This window comes from Anser anser (assembly GCF_964211835.1).
Source record: "Anser anser genome assembly, chromosome: 1".
In the NCBI taxonomy this organism is placed as follows: domain Eukaryota; kingdom Metazoa; phylum Chordata; class Aves; order Anseriformes; family Anatidae; genus Anser; species Anser anser.
The window spans coordinates 48241991-48266005 of record NC_139720.1 but is presented as its reverse complement, the minus strand read 5'-3'; the positions used below and the strand labels follow the sequence as shown (position 1 = coordinate 48266005).

Here is a 24015-nt window from a genome sequence, read left to right as displayed (position 1 = left end):
CAAGGGCTGGGGAACGTGTCTCTTTTAACGAAGCAGGCTTGCGGCTGGGGTAATTACATGCAAGCTCAGTGCCTGGGCTGGGCGAGAGTTCAACAGCCCCGTTGGGACCACAATAAAACAGAAAAATGAAAACCGGGTAATGATTTCAAAGCTCCCATTGACTTCACTGCGCAGGAGAAACTGCCGAAGAGCGGCAGAAAGCACCCGCCACCTGGGCACAGGGCAGCTGATGGGGCAGCACGAGAGGCAGGGAAGCCAACAGCACCTACTGCTCCTTCTCGCCGCGGCCACCGCTCCCTTCCAGCCCCTAAAGCCACGTGCTGGCGCTTAGCAGGGCACAGCAGGAGCTGCTCTCTCACCTCACGGGCGGCAGCTGCTGCCAAGGTGGGAGCTACCTCACGGAGGGCGCTCACAGGAGCCTCCCCTCACAGCCTCGGGCACCTCCATAAAGCCCAGACACAGCCCAGATGTGGCCCAGACGCGGCCCAGGCCATGGGGCACGGCGGTGACACGGCCATGCAGTGTGCCCACGGCAAGCTGGGACCGGTGGGCCTCGGTATGCTGGGCCACGTAGCTGCCAAGTTCACTGCAGCTGCCTGAAAGGCACAGGCCGAGGTGGGAAATCATGGCTATGGTCTTCAGAGTAAGCTCGGAGGAGCAAATAAAACGAGGGCCCCAGTTTTCACTAAACGCTGTGGAAAAAACACAGAACTGGGCACACACCTCTGCACCACGCTTGCTGCTTACAGGGAGAAGGAGCTGAATCCTATCCACACAGCCTTGTTATTGGAGGTCTCTGCATGGACCTGAACAGACCAGAACTGAAATTGCCTTAAGAATGTAGTAAAATCCCACTGCCAAAACCACAGAACAGCACTGCATTTCCCCATACACCTTTGTTGTTTTTTTCTGTGCTACCAGAGGAGTCTTTGAGCAGGAATAAAACAAATATTTGCTGCCTTACTGATCTCAGGACCCACGCAAAAGGACAAAGGAGGGGTGAGAGCTCACTGACATGCCAGATCTTCTGAAACAGAGAGATGATTACAGTGAGAGGAGTTACTTTATAGTCCCCCTTTACAATCACAACACATGGGTTTCTCATCTGTATATACTTATTGTTGTATCAAATAAATGTGATTCTGTTATTTTTACAAAATAAGTACCGTATGAATTTACAAGTTCATAGCATTTTTAAACTGAAACCTCTATTTACACCTCTCTGAATACTTACATCCGCCCCTGAGGACAGGTCTAGCAAGTGATGGTAAAAGCAATGTGATGAGCTGAGGTGGGCTGGACACATGGCAGGACCCTGAGCAGGTGAGATTTTCTGGCCAGCAAGACGCGGCACCTGCTAGAACTGCCTGTGGCCGTGGGAGGCACGACCACGCACCGGCCCCAAAGGTAGGCCGGGAGGACCCCCCTGGTCCTTCCTCCTGGCCTCCAGCAGCCTTCTCCTGCCCCACAGTCCGGAACTGTACTCCCAGCTCCCAGCTGCTGCAGCCTGGAGAAAGCCCGGTCCGCTCAACAGCCACTGCTTGTATTTTAGGGCTGAACATCTTCTGAGGTCCCTTGAATTTCTCCTCCTACACAGGGATTTGCCAATGTGTGATTGGAAGTAATCCCCTCCTGTGGAGGTTGTGGATCTTTTCCTGGTGTTCCTGCTCTGGTAGTCACACGTGGGCTGAGACACACACCCCTGTTAACAAGAAACTTGCACCTAGGACAACCCTGAACTGTTGACCCTCGTAAAGGGTTGATCCAAAACCATGTTAGAGACTGCAGAAAAAATTACTCCTTTTGACTTCAGTGGCTAATTGGGTAACCAAAGTCTTACTGCAACTGCATGTACATTTACACATTATGTATGCTATATATAACCATACAGAAAGCAGAAAGTTGTATCACCTTCTCACACCACAAACTAGTTTTGGTATGAAATCACATTCCTTAATCTGAGGGGAAGCAGTAACTTTCAGAATAGGTGAAGATTGTGATTCACATGTTGTACCTCGCATAGAGATCCTGCTGATTTACCTACTTCAAAACTCTTTCTAATCTTTTGGCCCTCTGACAGGCATCAGTTATGCTGGGACCCAGAGCTCACCGAAGTGACTGGGTACCTCATGGCTTTCTTGTAAACTTCAGATCTGGAGAGCAAGAGCTGCACAAAACCTAAACCTCTGAAAACTGAGTGTACAGGAACAAAAGAGACTGACTGCATCAGCAGACACAGAGCTTGTGGCAGCTTAAAGTCATTTTGTACAAGAGGAATTCAGGATGCAGGAAAATATATGCTTTGTTTCTGCAGGGAGATGGGGTTAACCTGTCTCTTGCAGGAAGCCTAGCTCCTAGTATGATCTCTCATAAATAATTCTTTTTCTCTTGCAGTGCTGTGTTAGAAGGACACAACAGAACAGGAGGCTGAAAGCTCAGCTACCGGAAGATCTCAGTTCTGATGCACTCCCGCTGAGCATGGCAGGGCCTCTAAGAAAGGAAATCAAGAGGAAAGTATTCAAGCAGTAGCACTTACTGCAGAGCTTGGAAAAACAAACTGAAAGACAAAGCTTTATATTGCATCTTAGACCCCTAAGCCTGCCACTTCCACTTCACAGGCTGAGCTTCTAACGCGAATTCACACCTACATCACACATTGATTCTGCAGCGGGATCCAGGCAAGCATGAAGTCCTACATAACAGTAATTACCCCATGCTCTTTAGCAGCACTGCTTTTTCCATACAGTTTGTAGCATTTGTAATAATTTTCCAGGGGATACAGCAAACAGCGTAACTGCAAGAAAATGTACTCACAAGAGAAACAACTACAGTACATCATTCTGTGCACTGCTTGCTTAATCACTGTGCGCAAATGTTGTGTATTTGTGCATCTGTGAGGTAAAAAGGGAGAGAAAGGCACACTGATTCTTTTTATGACGCAATTTAAAAAAAAAATCTTTCTTTGCTAAAAATGTGAGAACAATACAAAGGCTTCAAATGCATTAAAAATAAACAATATAAAGGTATGCCAAGAATATTCACCACCGGTGCAATTAGGCTAGAAGCTGATCACAGTTTAGGTGTCACAAATAACAATGCTCTGACAGATGTAAAAAACACAGTATGGGTTTCAATCTTCTTATCTTGCACAAAGCTGAGAGGTTTTCTAATGTAGAGAAATAAAATAATATTCAACTACATATGTAACAGTGAGATCTTGTATGTGAAGTATAAGCAAACATTCGTGATCTGAAAATCAGAGATGCTATAAACCTGCACATAGTGTTGGAGGCAACTGAAGATCAGCACATCTTTAAATCCAGACATGAATACGAATGGGAGGATTTGAAAACTAGTGTGTCACACTTCACACCTGAAACCATACATGCCAGAGAAAATTAAAACAAACAACAGTGACAAAAATACCCACTGTTTTTGAGGTAAGAAAATTAGGGAGAGGAAGGGAAGGATGTAAGAAAACCAGAAGACTCTGTGGAAATGCACCACAGAGCACTCACCAGCGTTGGCTTGCTGAGGGCACGAGTCTCACTAGAGCTGTGAGCACTCGTGAACCTGGCTTAGGCCAGCTGTACAGCCTCTGCAAGATGTATTCAGAAGCAAACAAAAAAAAACTTTCTCTATTCATACAACCATTAGTCCTTTCTAAATGTCTTCTTTCATACCTAACATTAAAGAACCTGGCAGAAATTTTGAAAGTCTTGTTTCTTTGTTTCTCAAATTCAGCAACATAATATTGAAGGTAAGAAAAACTTTATAAAACTGATCTTCTGTCTCGCCTTAAAATGTGTTCAGGGAAAAAGTCAAACTAACAACTGCGGTTTCTAAAATATATAAAACAAAATGAATTTACACACTAAAAATGCTAAGAAGTCAAATGAGACTTCAAAACAAAGCTATAACAATTACTCCATTAATATCATTAATGAGAATATACTTATTTTTTCAAAGTCAGCTTTTTTGCCTAAAATTTAAACCCCTTTCATATAAAGAAAGGGAAGAGTAAAACCATTCAATTTATTTAATACTGCAAAGAGTGAGAGTGCATAAATGCAACCATACACATGCTGCTGAACACAATCAGCACTAGACACCTGTGAGTCACTGGTCCTATATGACTACACATGTATTTCAAGGGAAGCCTGCTGAGCAGGGAGCTCTCACTTGCAGCCCTTGCAATTGCAGTGCTAGGTTGATATGACAAGCTATGCATGGTCACAGGCATGTTCGTTTATCCTATAATTTTTGTTTGACCTACCATATGTAGCTACAACTCACCTGAATCTGGACTGAAATTATCTACTGGGAACTTCTCCAGCATTGCAGATCCTTAATTCCCTAGTCATTCATCATTCAGATATCTAGTAGTTTGTATGACACCCATAAACCCATCATGTATCCAAATGAGAATATACATTCTGAACAGACAATGTTGTTGAAAGATTATGTCAAGGGCACAGATGAACATGTGAAGTTCCTTGTCAGTGACTTCCCTAATTTAGGATAAATCTTTTTATAACATTATTATATTTTCTATACAATCACCATTTGATTTTTTAAAAAATGTTTAATACAATGAAAGGGAAGTATCAACTATATAGAAAAAAAATTCAAGAAAAAAAAGTAAATTACAGAAAGGCCTGCCAAATCAGTACGGTGTATAAAGTTGCTATGGCTGCCCCAGGGCAGAGCAGCACAGTTCTTTTGAAGCAATTCAGGAAATACACAATTCAAGATCAAAATGCACTCCTCCTCAGTTGGTGTTCAGCAATGTGCTAGTATGAAACTGCCATCAGCAAAACTGGAACGATTTATTACCAGGCAGAAGATGAACCCAGTAAAGAAGTCAAGACATTCAGAAGCAAAGTTTGCAATATTCCCCAAACCATGGAAAGCAGTGAAGTTTCAGGTGCTCTTACAAGGCAGCTAGAGTAGAATGACCTTCATTTCTGGACTGTTTCCTTGTATCTCCTTACGATCATCATTTTCATTTTTATCTCCCATTGGTATTAAGTCCCATATTCTTGACATAGCTTAGCTGGCCTGGTTCCTATGGAATTCAGATTGCCGGCATCAGTCTGTGCATGTATCTATAGTAAACTTTTAGTTTCAGACCAGTACAAGAGATCTGAAACATGATGAGCTTTCTGTGTGTTTTTTAAAACTAGAGCAAGGAAAGGCCAAGGTTTTGATCCTCTTCACCAAATCAGTGAAATGAGGCAGCTTGCACACAGCTATCACAATATTTGACGGAAGAAAGGTTATATGAGAACGGATGGGAATTTTATAGGGTATGTGTCAAGAACAGAAAATAGTATAATTTAATTTTTAAGCGTCTAGAAGTGAGTGTGTTCAAGACCATAGGAAACTTGAGTTTCATTAGCTCCCCTTCTCAGGAACAACTTAATGATTTCCTTTAATGGTCAAGGAAGGATGATTTACAATCTGTTGACTTCAGCGTTCTCTGTAGCCACAGGACTTAACACATACACCTTTGCAAACTGTGTAGCTATATTTAAGCTAATATTAATGGTATTTATTTTTAAGCTTTACTGTCATCCACGATAAATGGGACTGTTGCTGGAATCTGAGGGGGAATTTAGCAGTGCTGTCCTGCTGTGCTGTCCATCTCTGTAGCACTTGGTGAAGCTGCTGTGCACTCAATGTACCTACAAGGAAGAAGAAAGGACTGGAAACAAATGAACTGGTCCAACGGAGAGAGGCTAGGTGAAGCCTAACTAATAGCTTGTATTTTACTTTACCCACATTGCAACTGATGGCAGGTCGACCCCAAGAAGAGTGATGGTGCCGGGTGACAGATTGCACTGAGCAGCACTGCAGCAATGGTTTAACATAAGCCCCAGCTGCTCCAGCCACAGGCCTGTGCCGCTTCTCATTCCAGTTCAGACAGTAATCTCCACATGAAATGGTTTTCCTCTGCATTCAGCAGGGTGGCTAGGAAGCCCATCTTCCTTAATTCACCTTCTGGGCCTTAATGCATTGCAGCTGTTGGAAGAAACTGCTACTTTCAAACCTAGAATTTAATTAAAGTGTCCCCAGGACTTTTCTCGTGTAATTCAGTGACCCTTTTCTCTCAGGCTAACCAGAATTATACAAGCTGTTATGGCTACTGCAGGCAAAAGAGGTCTCCAAGCTGTACCAGTAGCTGTAATTAACACATGAGCATATGCCAATTTGTAATTGACTTCTCAGAGAATTCAGTGCAGCCACACAACCAAACAGTTTTGACAAGCTTTTGGCATCCTGGCAGCAGCTAGTCCTGCCAGAAACTGGAACAAAAGCAAGAAGAGCAGGCCGAGGGGAGGCCTCATGGCGGCCTGCAGCTCCCTCACGAGGGGAGCGGAGGGGCAGGCGCTGAGCTCTGCTCTCTGGGGACAGAGACAGGACCTGAGCATGGAGCTGGGACAGGGGAGGGTCAGGCTGGGGTTTAGGGAAAGGTTCTGCAGGCAGAGGGTGGTCGGGCACTGGGACAGGCTCCCCAGGGCAGTGGTCATGGCACCGAGCCTGATGGAGTTAAAGAAGCATTTGGACAGTGCTCTCAGACACGGGGTTTGATTTTTGAGTGATCCTGCGTCTGCGTGGAGCCAGGAGCTGGACTCGATGATCCTTGTGGGTCCCTTCCAACTCAGGATATTCTAAGACCAGTTTGTTCTGCAAGGATTTTTCTAAGATCACCTTCCCTTGGTGCAGTGTCCCATCCAGGCCTTTGAAACCATGTTGCCTAAGGATCAGGGATCTGGGCACTGGTGAGCAGCAGGGCTGCAACACTTCAAAACCTTTCCTCCTGCTCTTGACCAGTTAGCAACTATTTACTGTGGTGTGAACGACAGGACTGCAGGAGTAGGTATGATGAATATGGGCTGCAGCTGTCAAGAAAATGCCATCAACACAAGTAATGAAAAGTTATTGACGACTCCTGCATGTACCAGAATTTCATCAGGGTAACCAACAGAAACTGTCCCCCTACTCTCTACCTCTGGCATCAGACTTCTCAAGCACTCAGCCGAAAGGAGTATTTTCCATTACATTTCTTGGTGGCATCTGTCACTAGTTTACAAGGAGTGATTCAGAAAGGCCTGAAATCATAAATCTGCCACCACTTACATGTCTCTTCTAAATGAGAAAAAGGAGGTTTGTTTCACTGTCCACTACTCCGGACTTTTAACAACATCCTGCTTTTATTGTTTGCACGCTGCATCCAGCGTTGGGAAAACTTTCCCTGTCCCAGCTGGATCACGGGAAGAAGCTGCATGACTGCTGCCTGAGCAGGTGCAGGATGACAGCAGAGCATGCACTTGGGACACTGTCTCAGGAGTAAGCAACATATGAGTTGCCATAATAATTCACCCTTACGTTAGAACTGCTTTGGAAATAGTTTCCTATGGAAGCATTATTCAGAAAGGTATACTAAACATAAAATGTTTTTCTTTGGTTTTCAGAAGGGCAAATACAGGCATACACATTAAAGAATAGCTGAATGCAGAAACCAAAGCAAATGACAAGGAGAAACACTGCTAAAATACTCCTTTTATCTGTTAGTACTTTTACTGTTTGTTCACACAGTGTTCAGGATGAAAGTGTGGCCTGTGGTAATGTGTGCTTAGTTACTTTTTGGAAATGCTGAACTCAAGAGCACCAGGTTCCCCTGCTGAAGAGCTAGAGATCTTTAAGGGCACGTAAGTCTGTGTGCTTTTTTGAAGAAGGAGGAGGAGAAAGGCTCATGAAGCATGCTTTCCCAGTAACACTCCCTTCCCAGGCTTCATAAGATACCCTTGTGTCTCTGATATTACCAGCTTCTGGCTAGCAGCCTGATCAGAGCTGTTCTTTCTTCAGCTTGCAAGTAGCCTCTCCACCTCCTCTATCCCAGCTGCAGAAACTACCCCCACTTCTGACCGTCAGTCTTGGTGGGAGAACAGCAGAAGGGTTTTCTGCACTCTTCTCTTCTTCTACCCTAAACTTGCTAGGCATTGCTGGGCTGAGAAAGCCCACGGTGGCCCAGTACACAGCCTGCAGAAGGTGGGGGGAAAAGTAGCTCATTTAGTTTCCACAGCCTGAAAGACCTCATTTTTGGGAAGCCAGCCTTACAGCCAGTTGCCTGTAGAGCAAAACTACGTGGAGGGCAAGTTATTTTCCATATTGTTCCTTCTCTCTTTGCCTTAGGCCCTTAGCACAATGAAACATCTCACTTTCCTAAATTTCTGCAGCAAACAGCTGGCTGCCATAGACATGGTCAAGTGATCTTGGCTTATAGATCGTGACACTGGGCTGGAGCAAAGCGTCTCTGCAGAAATTGAAGTCCTAAACAGTAATTGCACATGCACCTCTGCAGGCACGCTGGGAAGGAGGGACCTAGGGGCAGGAGTTTTTGCCCGTGTGATGGTTAATTGTACAGTGGGAACGGCTCTTCTTTGAGAAGCAGGACATTAAGTGGATTTGTTCCCCTGCAGTTAGTCCTAATAGGGATAGGTATAGGTCATTACTGCCTCCTGTGATCAGGAAACACAGAAGGTGACTATTTAAGGAAGTTAGAGAGCCCAGCTATGTATGTACACACGATGTTTTGCATGAGTGGGAGGCCACACATTCCTATTCTGAAACGTGCCATTAGGTGGCACTGCTTTGAAACATTACCTCCGAGTATTTTCCATGACTTGCTATTATCTACACTCTAAAGAACACAGTTCCCACTGAAATCAAGGGAATAAAGCCATCCTTCAGAACTCGGAGTATAGTGACGGCTAATATTATTGGCATATATACTTTCACATATATTGTTTTACTCTTAAATTGCTAAGTTTTATCCTGAAAAACAAAATGTCTTGGATACTTCAGCTCAAATACCGTACCTCCAATTTCAAAGTGTATTTCCAAAGTGGTTGTACGGGTAACACCCTCACCCACCACCTCCCCTTCCCACGCTTTGTACAACTGACTGTCCTCTGGCACATAGCACAATAAAGATTCTGTTCCTTTTCTGTGCCACACTAACATCCAACAAAGACACTTTAATAAGTAATTTTCTCTTTCACTTCTCATGTGCAGGACAAGACTGGCACAGAGCTTGGGAAAGTAGGCTTGTGAGCAGGGCAACAGCAACTGGAAGTCTCTGGAAATGAACAGTGGTTATGGTAAAATGAACTACAGAGATTCCCTGTGCTACTAATTTGCTGTTGTGAAATAGCATAGTAGAGCAGGCACCACTGTAAATGAATGGTGAAAGGGACCTAAAGGAAGGTATAAGAAGGAAGGAGGTGATGACAATCTGTATGGGAATAGTGTAAGACTGTCACTCGTAGCAAATCTTCGCTAACTCAAAGATAAGGACCCCGCCCGAACAGCTCATATCTGCCACATATCCTGTGCACACACAGAGGATGAGACACTGGTTGTGTGACAGTGTACAGTGCCAATTATCTACAGTGCAAGGAAAAGGAATGGGTCAGAAGATAAATGCTTACCAACTGAAGAACATTCTGGAAGGTTTTCTTGTAAGAACCCAACTGATCTAAAAACATCAAGGCCACGAGTTGAGGTCTCCCTTGATCTTCTGTATCCAGCTGGTCGCTTGCACTGAAAAGAACTCCTCAGCTTCAGGCAGCCCTTTGCTATGAAGATGCAAGCTCCTGAAGAGCTGTTATTTTTGCAGTCTCTGTCACAAAGCATGGCTTGCCCACCTCCAGCTACCACATCCTATGCAGGAGAACACACTAGGAACTGGCAGCATAACTACCTGAGCCCAGGCGTCGGCATTTTCTTCTTCACAAATACTTTCGATCTAGCATTACATCCCAGTAGTGACCTTGCACTAGCATTGTTTTTGACTATTGTTCATAGTGTTCAAAAAGCCAATGGTAAATGGTCAGCCACAGACCTCTTCCCAAGAGCACTACATGGTGGAGTAACGCAGTAGTGTCAGCTACAGACTGTCTTCAGGGGTGTGCGACTGCCAAAGGACTGACCCAGCTGCATTTCAGCTGAAAACCAACATCTGTTCATCTATCTGCTCCCCTACCTGTCTGCATTCATCTATTCACTCTGACAGTGGAGCAGAGGACACGCCTATACACAGCCTGGCACAACGTAAAGCAGTGAAGTAAAACAGATGGAGAGTCACGGGAATGGCCCAACCACATCAACATTAAGATGAATTACTTTACTATAAACTTACCGGAGTTTCAAACAGGAGAATATGCTAATTCACATCAAGAATGTAAACACAGATCTCTCCAATGTGTAGCATTTCAGCTAATTTTTACTTAATATCTACTATTTATGAAAGGATTGCTTATATTCAGACACTGGAGTTGTCTGAAAAACCTCCCGTGGATTTATTGAACAAAACGTGGAGACAGTGGGAGGCAGGAGAATGGCAGGAATTTGTGAACATCGGTATGCAGAATTAATAACATTCTATCAGTAACATTCATGATGAGTTTTTGTCTTTTTTTTTCCTCTTTTGAGCATCAAAGATAGATTGTCTGTATTTCAAATATCACCATAGGAGCAGTAATTAACACAAATGAAGAAGGATTTACTCTAAACGAGCAGGAAAAATATTCCAAAGCATTCTAAGCTCCAAAGCTTAGCAGAGAGAGAGATTTAACTTCAAAAAACGACAGAGAAAATCAAGCCCGTTATTTTTTTTTTATTATTTTTTTTTAAGTCAGCAGATATACTGTGTAAAATTTTACATTGCCTTTCTTTGAGAAGCAGGCTATCAAATTCTCATTGTCTGTCCTCAGTAATAGCTTACTGAAGACTACCAGTGGCACTGAGGAGCATTTGGACCTAGCTGGCTCTTACAGATCTTTTTGAGCTGGATACTAATAACAGTTACTGAACGGGAGCCCGAGCATTACATACACTCAGAATCCAACACAGAAGCACTTCAGTCATCCAAGTCTTGTGTTAGATGAGGTCATGATTCTTAGTGCTTATCATGTTGAATATTCATTCCATTTTCTGAAAGCTTGATTATCAAAATTATTCTTTGTCCCTCGTGGCACGTGGATAATAGAGGTTTATAAATTTCATGCAAAACGGGGTTTGTTCCTCATCAAACAGATCCATCTGTATCTCCACAATGCCATTCCCTAACATAATCCATGAAGTTTATATGCTGATGACTGGACAGCATGATTATGCTAACTATAAGGTAAACTGCTTTATGTCTGAAACTGCTTGAAACCAAAAATCAAGTGGCAGGGCTCCAGCTTTTGAAGTAGATTGATTTTCTGTGCTTTGAAAAAGGCATGCAAAATGGCACCATTTGTTACATTATTCAAGCTGTTTTGCTGAACAGCATTTTACTAATGTCTAACTTACGCTGGCACTGATTATCAGTCGGTTTTAGTAGGAGTGGGAGCCCAGAAGGCAAATCACACACAGCTCAATTAGTTTAAACTAGTACTATGAAATGTAGCATGAAGTTACTAATCCTTAATCTGTTGTAGCCATGCAAGACACTCAAACAATGTGAGCTCAGCGTATGCCTTCACACAGCTCCTTTTTATATCCTCGTGACAGCCTGCACAGAACTCCACAGAATGAATTAATTCCCCTGTGTTTATCTCAAACGCAGAAGTACACAAAAATAGCAGGGCACCAGACTCACTAATCACCTTGCTAGTATCTGCCTGGCGTTCTTAGGAGAGGAAACAAAACCACAGGATGCACAATCAAAATCCAGGGAGAACAGAGCACTGTTTCCCTAACCAGTCACTCGGTGTTCATAGGAAAGCTCCAATGCAAAAGCATCGCAGGAGACGGGCTCTCAGGTACCAGCACATCCTGCTAACAGAAAAAGTCTAAAAACAGATCGTGAGTGAAAACTGGGACATCCGCTTCTGCTCTGTTTTCAGGAAGACAGGTTTAAAGGTGATATATGAACCTAAGCCAGCTCTTAGTAGTTACAAGACTGAGTAAATCATTTAGCTCTTTCCTCGCTCATTGCCTGAAAAGCATCCCAACAGTGCGACGTAGCTCGGAGGGACACGTACACAAAGCACTAGTGACAGGCCAACACTGCAAAGGCGCTGACTCGGAGGGCACCTCTCCTGCAAGAAATGGGATTCAATGAAAGGAGAGGGGCTGGGAAATGTCTGGCACCCCCTCCAGCCCAGCGACTGCAGGTTAAACCGAGCAGCACCCAGAGAAGGGAACAAAGGAGGGAAGCGAGAAGAGCTAAACAAAAGCAATATCGCAGGAGTTGGGGACCAGGGCTAAGGCAAGTCAGAGCTGTCAGGTCTCAGGCAGGACAAGGAAGTCTGAAAGAAGGTGGCCTTGGTGGGTTGGCTCCAAGTATTTTGGGGAGCAGCTCCTTAGAAGTAGGGAGAAAGGGAAGTGCCAGCAGAAAGCAGAGGTTATCATGGAGCAACGCCTACAGAAAAAAATACAGCCTTTAGAGCTTCTGAAACTGCGTTACTGCGAGCGAATGAACCTGGTCAGCCTTCCTGAGCACAAGGCGCAGTTTCAGGCCTGTGGTGCGCACAGCAGTTGGACTGCAATGGGCAAGGAAATCAGCAGGGAAAAACTGCTGAGTTTTATGCCATTTCCATTACCTTAGGAGGGTTGTTTCGTGGCTATGTCAGTATGCAGAAGCTTAATTTGATAAGAAAGGAAACATAATTATCCGTGTCCTAGTTCTTCATGATACCTAAGGTAATGTCTTACAAGATATTACTCCCAATGCCTCTCTAGAATTGTTATATATTAAAGACTTGAATGATGGTTAATGACCAATGTTTAAGAAAACATTTCTGCTACCTTTCAAGTTGACAGTACTGAAATAGGCTTTTATTTCTACCTTAGCATTTTATTTATGAAAGAAGATTCTTGCTCAAAAGAGTGGATTATATACAGCTAGAAATAGTTTAAATGCTTCGCTTGAAAAATTTAATTCATCCTACTCATTTCTACCCTACAGTGATTAATGTACTTTTGCGTGTGTTGCACTCAACCATAAATCCACCTGTGGTAGCTACATCTCTACCCTGAATATCTCTACGCTTCTACCACCTCATATCAGCACCTCTAAAACCGTTTGGCCATGGGACAAAAAGCTGACCGCTGCTCTGAAGGAACCAACCAGTCCGACGAGTGAAGTTCACACTGCAGTTCTTAGGCACGGTGAAAATCTGAGAACGCACATATCCTTTAAAACCCCTACAGCAGCAGTGCCAAGGAAGAAAATGCGCTTCTGAAATCAATGTGGGCTTAAAATCAAGTAACTAATGATTGATATTTAGCTTTGGGAAAGTATTACTTTTTCCTCATTTGATTCAATGCCATGCTTCCCTCCAATTTAGTGATTTGTGCCTCTCATTTCTAAATTATATCCTGCCTAAATTTAGTTACCGTAGAGCACAGCAAACCCAGTCTGCACACCGGGCACTTGTTCCAGGCTGGAGGTGGCAGCTCTGTGAACCAAAACCAACTGGAAACTGCCTCTAGCCTGGCTTTGCTCAGACTCCTCAGACAGGGCTGAGCAAAAAGGGATGTTGTACAGCAATGAGGATTTTCAAAGCTGTAAAGAAGTAGTGAAGAGAACCCGTCTGCTTGTCAGCGTGAACTCTAGTTTGCCACAGGAGACTTTATTTGGTTTCTATGATTCTAACAAGGTGTAAGCATATCTTCTATGAAAACATTCTGTCACCACCTGTCAGGAATAAATTCAGGCAAAGAAAACAAGACAATATTGAACTAGAAGGCAGGATCTTGCAAAACACCAGAGCTGATTCATCCTTTCCCATCCCTCCCCCCACCCTACTCCGGGCAGCATGCCGAGAACGAGCTAACTTCACCTGCCTGGGGACTTACATTAGATTACTATCCACTGCCAGTGATTCTAACCCCTTTAGTCTCCACCATCCCCGTGTTTCTGTAACAGACATACCTAACAAAAGTAACTTTACCTTCTTCTTGAATTATTCCAATTTCTGTACTGTCTGTCAGCAGAGATGTCACGTACAAAAGTCTTGACTACTCACTCGCACCTCTAGAACTGGCACGCCAGGCTATTAAGATGTAAATTTGCATTTTTCTCTCAACATGTGTGAATTACCAGAGCATTATGTATGTAGATGGATATTCTTGCTTGCTAAAGCCGCACTCCTACTTTTAAAGATCAGCAAACAGTAGCTGAAAAAAGTCACCTGTTGTAGGGCTAAGTTGAAAACCCTCTTGCATCACATATTAAAAGGAGAGAGAGATTAAATGTGCCAGGAAAACGTAGCTTCTGTTATCACCCAAGGCTGGGGATGTTTCATTTTGCATACTGTCAACTCATTCTGCACAGTCACTGCAATGACAGCGCTCAGTTACAGTCTAGAACGCTCTCTTGTTACAGTTCTCCCCAGTAATAACAAAAACCAAACGTTATTATCGTAACATACCCCACTGCAATATATACTGGGAGGTGTATTGTAATATACCACCCCACTGCAGGAGGGCCCTCCTCCCGCCTTCTCCTCCTGCCAAGGGAGCCTCTGTGCTCAGCTGCAGAAGGCCTCCCGGTGCAGGTGTTTTGCAAGGCACAAAAACCTAGCTTGCCTCTGTGTTAGATGAACTGGCATCAGCGAGTCGTGGTTAAAGCAGACCTCTCCGAAAGGTTTTCTTCGTCTTACAAAGCAGTTAGAAAAACGACTCGGTCTAGCCGAGCTTCCCCACAGACACAACAACCACCCTCCGTGAGCGCCTGCTCAGGCTGTGAGAACATGGCAGGAGATGGGCACCGATCAGCCCGACAGCAAAAGGAAAAAAGCATCCGAGAGCGGACACAGCTTCTCCACTGCAAGGCTGGGCACCTCAGCTGAGAGCTAATGCAAATGTCAAAAGACTTAGAAAACGTTCCCTAATTCTTTGCTATTAAAGGTCAGAGGGAATCCATTTGCTCAGACGGTATGCCAAATCTGTACAACCAGCCCTGCTTTCAACAAAATAACACGAATTAGCCCTAAAAACTAACTCACAGGAAGACCAGAATTAAGTGAATCTAAATGGTAGAAAGCAAAGGAAACTTATTCAGGCGTCCTTTATACATCAAAGAGCAAGAAAAAGGACAAAAATCCTCTTTTAATTCTGAGCGAGTCAATGCGTATTATACATCCATTTGCAATCATTAACTCAAGTAGGCCAGTACCAAAGACCTGCCACTAGGGGATATTTCATTTTAAAACAGTTAATGGAGTTTTAATTAATTGTGTTACCTGAAAATATATCTCAACAAAAAGTAAGGTAATTGAAATGCATTAAAAAGTACATTTATTCATCTCTCCAGAAATAAGCAGGAAAAAAAAAAAAAAAGAAAAAAAAAAGATGAAGAGAACATCTAACAGAACAGCTTTTACTGAATCTGAAAAGGATAGAGAACTACGAGGGGATTTGTAAATTCAGTTACTGGTATGAATAATTACATGCTACCAAATGTCCAAGATGAATAATAATAAAAAAGAAAAAAACAGATGTAAATACTTACTTATTTACAAAACAGTAGAATATCTAAATCAAACTAGCAAGCATTATTACTATGTTGCTGCTGGGGAAAAATACAGTTTTCCCTTCTGGAAAAGATTTCGACTCTCCATTGTGCATTAAGAGCTTTAAATCATTTTTCAACTAGGGGTTAGTTTTTCAGGGAATATTCTATATTTTCAGCAGAAATACATTTTCTGCAAGTAGCTTTTTTTTTTTTCTTTGACAAAAATAATGTGGACCAGTGAGGCATTTTTTCTTAAAATGGTTTTTGGCATTCAAGGTCATGCTCCACTACGTTAAACACAATAGCTTAAGACCAGTTGTTCAAATGCAGGAAAAAAAAAAGTGACCAAAGAGCCGTTGTCTTCATTTTGTGTGTCCTGAATCCACATGAGATCTGCCAGAGCACACGCAGATGTTACAGCAGGGCAAAAAAGGTGAGCCCTAGCCATTTTTCGCATTAAAATTGGAGAATATCAAAGGTTTTGGAAAGTCTAACTTACTCTTCAATGAGAGAAAAAGTTTCTTCACCAACACGTACAAGACAGACCACAGAGATAAAACAAAAGATGAAATAAATTTGCCTAAAAATCACACATCAGATCAGCTACCCGGTGAAAACAGAGTACCTGTTAAACCAAGCCCAAGGCCCCGTGCGCCGAGCCGCAAGCCCTGTGTCAGGGAGGCTGTCGTTATACCCAGGGCAGGCTGGTGCAACCTGTCCTCTAAGGAGGGAAAATGCCTCCTCGGGTGATGTGGAGGAGGTACCCTGAATGCCTGGCACTGCTTGCAAAACATAGCTGAGGCTACAGAAAATGGTGCACAGAACAGAGAAGTGGCGCCGTTTCCCGCTGAAAACCAGTCAGTACAGGTTTAGAGCTCACAAAAATCCTCTGCTCTGAGACCTTTGGGGTATTTGGCCTACAAGTCCTACCGCAAAGCAGGCAAGAGAATACATCTGTAAGGTGCGTATTACAATTTAAGGAGACCTCGGTTGTCATCAAACCACATGGGATCCGCTATCAAATGACCCGGTCATCCCTGCAGCATTCCAGGACAAAGGCAGATTTGCTCAATCTCCGCTGAGTTATTGGAAGCGGGGGTGCTGGTGTTTGGTGCGCTGGGCAGCCCCAGCAGGCAGCACTCTGACCAGAGCAGGAGTCATTTTTTCTCCAAGAGGAAACAGGCAGCCTTGGAGACAGAAACACAAAATATCAATGCCAATTTCTAAATGTACTTCTGCTGTGTGTTAGACTGGAGAAATCCATTTTTGCACTAATTGCTAACTACTGCAGGAAAGACTGACAGGAAAGCATAGTGACATGTGGCTTACTTACCAGGAACTCACACCAAGGTGAACCTATTAACTCCATTTATTTGGCCGCTCAAACCAACATAGGCATGCCCCCAAGCAATGGAAATGGGGAAAAAAAAAACAAAACACTTTGTTAAAGAAGGCAAAATTTGCCCCCCCACCCTCACAAACAAAAAGGTAAATCAACACATCTGTCCCTTTTTTATTTTCTTCCATGTCTGGAGATTTTTTTTTCATAAATATTTTTAAAAGTTAATATTTTATTGTTTTCTCACCAGGACAACACTCCAGCACTGGGGAACTTCTACAAAAAAAAGGTATTAACTGCCCTTTTTGGTACCTTTCATGCTAAATTCTGCTTTGTCACAAGCTCAGAACATGAAGCCAGGAAAATCTTGGTCCTGGTGTGGGTAGCCTATAGAGAAACCCGGAACCAGACACTCTGACTTCCATCCCCCTGAATAGGAGTCAGGTCCAGGCCACTAACACAAGAAATGACTTTTAAAAAATCCTACTGTTTTTAGCTTAATTAAGCTGATATGCATAAAAGATTTTAATCTTCCTCTGTTTGTTTTCCCACCACCTCAGCCCTAAGTCATGCACACATTCTCAACTTAGACCCATAAAGCATTTCCCAGCTGACCTGCTTAACCAACAGTATGACTCCAATGGGTTCAGCATCTCACAAACAACCCTTGGGGAAAACAAAGCTCAGTTTTGTGGCGCTGGCTCACATTAAATCCGTACCTGTATCTTGGCTGAAACAGTGGCCAACATCAGACACTTAGGGAAGGCTCCCGGCCCAGGGTAACGGTGTGATGATGCTCCCTAGAATACCTGCCAGCTGCTAGGGATCTGCAGGCCGAGGGCTTTCTGAGCCAGAAGTGTTAACTTTGTACTCAGAGAGTTTTGAAGTACTCTTCTTTCTGAATATATTTGGCTTTGTTTTTTAATCTAGGGCAACTCACGCCCTCCACAACACCCAGCGGGAAGGAGCTCCACAGCTATACCTTCTGCTCTGAACCTGGTGCCTGACAGTTTCATTTGGTGCCCCCGGAACTTCTACCGAAAGAAAGAAACAGTACTGAATCACTCCTGAATTCTTCCTCTCCAAGCCATTTACTCCTTGCTCTCCCCTCTGCTTCCCAACAAAGGTGGCAGATAACAGTATGGCCAGTAAGACGACAATGAAAAGCATGCCACTCATTTAAATCTCATTTTCAAAAGCAAACTTGGGGACTACAATACGTAAACCTCACTGTCATTCCATCAGACAGTGGCTCCTTTTTGCCCAACTTTTAAGAATTTTACTCTAGAATCTTAAGAAAATAATTTTAAGCATTTTAAATAGATGGCAGATACTTTTGAGACAGCCCAGCAACTTTTACGTATACCACTATGACACTTCCAACTTCAGGTCCCTGACACTGGCAGAAATACCAGCCTACCCTTCAAACACCCCACTCACGTTGCAGCGCAGAACGAATCGCCTTTCTCTCGCCTGCTGCCCGCCACAGCACACACTACTGCAGAACCTGAAGCCTCAGCTTCACTGCCTTGGTCCCCCTTATTGCCTTGTTCCTGCTTCAAGCCTTTGCTTTTTCAGGCAAGAATTTCCCAATGCATGCAAACACGTCCATATTTGCATCATGTTCACTGTTGGTTCACTGTTGGTAGAGAGGCAGAGCTGCTAATCAGTTGAGTCACGGAAAAAAAAAAAAAGAAAGGAAAAAAAAAAAGAAAGGAAAAAAAAAAGAAAACGAACCAGCGATGGGAAAGCTGAACTCTTTAGCTAGCAGAGGTACTGGAGGTAAAGGTAGGGAATCTTTTTGTCTTTAGTCCTTCAAAACCAACACTGATGTCCCACTGAAATCCTCACACACAAATCCTGCAGTCTTTTAGGCACTTAAACTCCTCCGGGCAGCTCCGTTTTCACTGTGAGAATTGCCAAAGTACACTGAAACCCTCCCAGTGACAGCCTGCCCAAGCTCCAGGGGAAATCTCAGATCGCCCATTTGCCCCGTTTCCCCCAGCAGCCCAGCAAGAAGGCAGGAGGAGACCTGTGCTGAAATCCCCACTGCTGCGCTTGGAGCACGAATGTACTCGGTGCTCCCTCAGTCCGGGATGCCCTGCATCCTACCCAGTCGAACGGCCTGCATGTTAGCTGGGATAAACCTAATGCTTAAGCAAGTTACCTGTTGTCATGGATTTATCTGGCAGAACATTTTGCATTCCCCGAGGGCGACCAACATAGCAGAACCTCCAAAACAGCTGAATAAGGAAAACCTCATTATTACCTCAACCCTGAAGTGTCGTTTTTGACTGGCAGTGCTCTGAAGACAATCTCTGAGCAACTAAAACCACCAAAAGGACACTTCTTTCCCCTACAGCTACAGAGCTACAGAGCCACCCACTCCCATTATCCCAAGTTGTCCCAGCACGTACAGCTTTGCACAGGTTGTTGAGAAAAGATAATGACAACTCGGTTAAAAATAAGACTTTCATTCTGCTCAAATATCCAGTGACTAAAACCTATAGCAAGATGCAGCGCTGATCTGTACCTGCCAAGATATGTATATCCCTCCTAACCGCCTTATGAATTAAACAGCATCACCAAGCAGCCTGTTCTCCTCCCCCCCTCATCCGTACCTACAAGCACAGCTACACATGATTACTGAGGGTCAGAGGTAAAAAAGGAAAAAAATCTAAGAACGTTAAATTACACCTAATAAAAACAAAAGTGACAGACAAATTCACCTTCGTTACACATTTTATTTAGCTCGGATTTTCAGTATATTCTCACTGCGCTAATGACTTCCTTTCGCTGTCCCTAAATACTAATTTCTTGTTGATGTGTTAGACTTCCACTAATTTCCAGTGGCAGGTACATCATGCCTGAAAAAGCAGCTCCAGCGGAATTTGACAGGTGAATTGGGCTTATGTTTTCCCCAGTGAAAACGAACAAGATACACAGTGGTGATATTCAAACAGAGAATAAAAGCATCAAATGCAAATTTGTATCTAATATGTACTTCAGTGATCTGGTAAAAGACTGCCTAGGCTGAATAAATTACCTCCTAATATGATAAATTAAGACAGGTACATCTGGTAAAAGAAGCTGAAAGAGAAACAAGTTCAAAGAGGTAAGAATGCTGAGGTTTGAGGGACTGGTTTTCCATTCGTTGCTTGGAAATGCAGTCTCTCATCTCCTCTCCTACCTGTTACCGCCTCCCTGCGCCGTCTAACAGCAGCTTGCCTCTGTTAACAGGAGCACTAATCTATTTTATTTGAACGGTGGGGAGGGGGAGGTCTGTAAAAACAGGAGAAAACCTCAGGGATTTTCTTCCTGCTTATATTTGCATTGGTATTTCCATACTAATACAGAACGGAGTGAGAAGTGAGGGGCACACGGGAGAAAAAGCAACAGGCTTTCCACTAGGAACGAAATCAAGTAGACCAACCTAAGCTATAAATCCTGCTGCTGCAGCTAGATGCCAAGCAATGGAGCTCTTAAAAATGTGTATTCGTATAAGCAAGAAAGTATGAAGAAATGCCTAGGGCATCTTTAACTATTTTGGTCCACCTGAGGAGGGAGGAAAAGCAGTGTTGGCCTGGGAGCTCTGTACATCGTGTCTCTCAAGCCTAAAAAGGGACTGCGTAGAGGCAATATACGAGACACGTTCTCTGGAAAGGTGAGACTCCCGTAAAGCACCTCAAATAAGACACTAGGAGAATTAGGAAACCTTGACCTCACGCACACCCAGAGGATCCGGAAAGCACAACCTTCGTGGAGAACACGTTAAGCTGGTGTAGCTGGCGGTGCAGAAGGAGATAGGTGGCAGGCAGAGGCATCTCAGCTGCTCCCTAGCAGGAGCACACAGCAAGAGCTGCTTCGGCTAGGCTCCAGGTTCAGCAGAAAGCCCTAAAAGCAGCAGACTAACAGCGTCACGCTACTGCCTCTCCTTCCCCGTGGTGTCCTCCCGTCCCTACCGCACAGCTCTCCACCGCACGCAGCACCAGACCTCAGCCTGGAAGCCAGGTGCCGGCCAGCACCTGCCTAGCGCTGCAGGGTTCGGGTCCCCCTGCCCCGCTGCGGTGGCTGAAGCACGGGGAGCAGGCAGGCTCCCCAGGCAGATCGGCTCGCCCCAGGAGCCAGGGGTGGCCCCACGGAGAGGTCACCCCACACACAGCTCAGCTGCAGAAGCATGGTTTTTCACTATGCTTCCGAGACGTTCGAAACAACTTTTCTATTTATTGCTCCAGTACGAGCACAGATGGCAGTGGAAAACTCGATCTAAACTGAAAGTGTGGATTTAACACTGAGCCGCTGACCCGCACTAAACCCCGCGCAAGCATTTCAGCTTTGTTACTCAGTGGCCCAGTTCTCTCCAGCTTAATTTATTTTTGAAGCAATCAATGAAACACCGAGTGCATTTAGTGACAGCACAGTCAGAGAGGTCCCAAATGCGAGGCTTCCTCTTCTTACCGCAAAACCAAGCAACAGAGGAACAACAAAACCAGGGCTTCTCCCTGTTTTACCTCCCCTTCCCAACAGATAAAATGCAGAATGAGGACCCCATGTCACAGATGAAAGAACCTCCTGGAACTGCAGAGAATAAAGAGTGTGACACTGTGGTTTCACGCCTCAGCCGTGGCACAAAATTAATTTTATCTGTTGGCTGCCAACACGATTACTGGTTTACCAAGACATGCCAAGGACCTGATCCACAAACCAGTAAGAAAGTTCTCCATTTGGATGCCTAAAACAGGATCTGGGCACTTGTGATCCAAAGTGAGGTCTGCAATTGTTGTTCTTATTTCTTGCTACTTTTTCCTCCCTCTCTTAGAAGATTCCCTCTTAGAAGCCTCCCTCTCTTTGAAGATTCTTCATCCAGCCTTCACTAGCCCAAGGTGTTCCCTAAGAATTAGGAATTACTATTTTTATCGTTTCTGACCTAAAGTTAGCTTAGTGTAACTTCTCTTTGTATTGCTCTTCTGATACAGCAGAGGGATTCAGCACAGGCAGCCCTGAATTCACCCAGAGGTTGTCCTGGGACGGGCGACTGGCTGAGTATGCAGCACAGAGCAGGAGGGCACCGGGCAGAGCAACCCTCCAACTGCGAATCAGCCCTTGGGCAGCCTACGAATTAAGTATGAAAAAGAAACAGGGCTCAGATATCTCATATCCACGGTTCCTGAGGTCATTTTGACCTTTACAAAGCCCTCAATTTCAGATCTCGATGATTTCTGCACTCCTCCTCCTAGCAGGCAAAGGAGTGTGGTGGGCAGTGGAAGAAGGAAAATTCACATGAAGCATCCATTCCACGTTATTCACAATGCTGGGACAGAATTCATCAGTTTCCTCTTCCCCAGTCTGCCCACACCGTGTAATAACTCCGTAATAATTAACACCAACAGTACAACACAGCGCTCCGGGAACATTTGTAAAGAGATTAGTAACGCCGGGTTTTGGCAGCCTGGCTCAGCGGAGGGCTCTTCTCCACGACAAAGGCAAGCGACCCTAGCTCTCCCTGTTCGTGCTGCACGGCTCAGGCTCCGCCAGGCGAGGTGCAGCCACCACACCCCGCGTCAGCGTGCCGGGCACACCGGGCACACCGGGCACACCGGGCTGTCACCGCTGCGCTCGCCACGGAGAGCAGCCAGAGACACCGCACGTGTTTCAGCGGCAGTCCGGTGGGACGCCTCGCTACCCCAGCTGTCGTAGCTACTGCGGATCCGGGCGAGCAGCGCTAAGCCTGCGGCGGCGACGTTTGTGGAAACGAGGCGGAAGGAGCGCAGGGCAGGCACGGCGGCGGGACAGGGGGGCTGAGCGGTCCCCCGCGGCGTGTCTCCGCCAGCTCCCCGTTACGGCCAGCTCGCGTGGCTGCGGCCCCGCTCCGCACACACCTGCAGCTCGTGGTTACGGAGGGCTGCCGGGGGGGGGGAGCTGGGAGGTCTGCCCGCACGCCCCGCTCCGCCGGGAGCAGCATTCCGCCCGACTTCAGCGGCCCTCGGCCCCCAGGGCAGCTCCGGCGCTGCCGTGCCGACCTCCCCCTCCCGGCTCAGACCTGTGGCTGATTTCCTGAGGGCTTCCAGCAGCGCCTTCGCGGCACGAGCGTGCAGACGGGGAGCTGCTGCCCCCTCGGCCGGCTCTGCTCCCCCCGGGGGCTCCGACCCCCGGACCGCCGCGCCCCCCCCCCCCCGGGGGCTCAAGCTTCGCCCCTCAGCCCCCGCCCGGGGCACAACCGCGTCCCGCCGCGCCCCCTGGCGGCCCCTCGGGGCGTCGCCCCCCGGCTCCGGGGGCCCCCCGCGGCGGCGGGCAGCTCGGCGGGGCGCTTACCTTCCGCTGCATGCCGGGCAGGCGGCGCCGGGCGCTGCCCGTCCCTCACGGCGCGGCCCCCGGAGCCCCCCCCCCACCCCCCGGCCCCTCGCTGCTCGCCCTCACGGAGCGGCGGCGGCGCCGCGGCTGGCGGCCGGCACGAGGCAGCGCGGCCGTGAGGGGGCCGGGCCCACGCGGGCCCACCCGCCCCCTCCGCCCGGCCCCTTCCCGCCCGGCCGGCAGCCGCAGCCCTCCCCGGGCACCGCGGGGGGAGCCCCGAGCCTCCCGGGGTCCCTTCAGCCCCCCACCACCACCACCACCCGGGGTCCCTTCAGCCCCTGGGCGCCCCGCGGTCCCGGCTGCGTGGTTTGGGCCGCAGGAGGCAGCCGCTGAGGAGGGGCTTCGCCGGGCGGGGGTGGGCTGAGGGCTTCGTTCTGCTGGCAGGATCCTGGTGCTGGTCCGGCAGCAAAACGAGTCTCACCCAAAGCAAACTACACCTGTTCCAGCAGCAGTTCACTCTCCCTGCAAGCTGTAGTACGCTGTCGGAGTTACAAGCTGTTCTCGAGCTAAAATAGAAGCTGATCCCGAGGGGTACTCAGCGCTAATTATAACGCACCCTCTGTATTAACGCTAAGCACAAGCACCCCAGGCTCCTGCTGCCCAGCGTGGAGGTGAATCACGGCTCAGCACCCTGAACCTGCACCTATGCAGCCGCGCACCCTGGGGCGAGCTGCGTGCCCGGCGGCTGGCCAGGCTGTGCTGGGCCTCGGGGGGACACAACCAGGCGCTCCCCATCCTTTCGGGTGTTACTCTTGGTGCCTTACCTCATGGCAACCCATTGTTCCAGCTCTGCCCTGTGCCCTGTTAA

At 46.2% G+C, this 24015-nt stretch overlaps 1 protein-coding gene across 1 annotated transcript in view; it reads right to left on the bottom strand.

The window, feature by feature from the left end:
- The window catches only part of TMCC3 (transmembrane and coiled-coil domain family 3), a 141405-nt gene extending 118131 nt beyond the window's left edge, over positions 1-23274 (bottom strand). Inside the window, exon 1 of the mRNA XM_083820827.1 lies at positions 23169-23274. Coding sequence (XP_083676953.1) covers positions 23169-23180 — 12 coding nt within the window. The 5' untranslated portion in view covers positions 23181-23274. The remainder of the gene's footprint in view (positions 1-23168) is intronic.
- Positions 23275-24015: the final 741 nt, after the last annotated feature.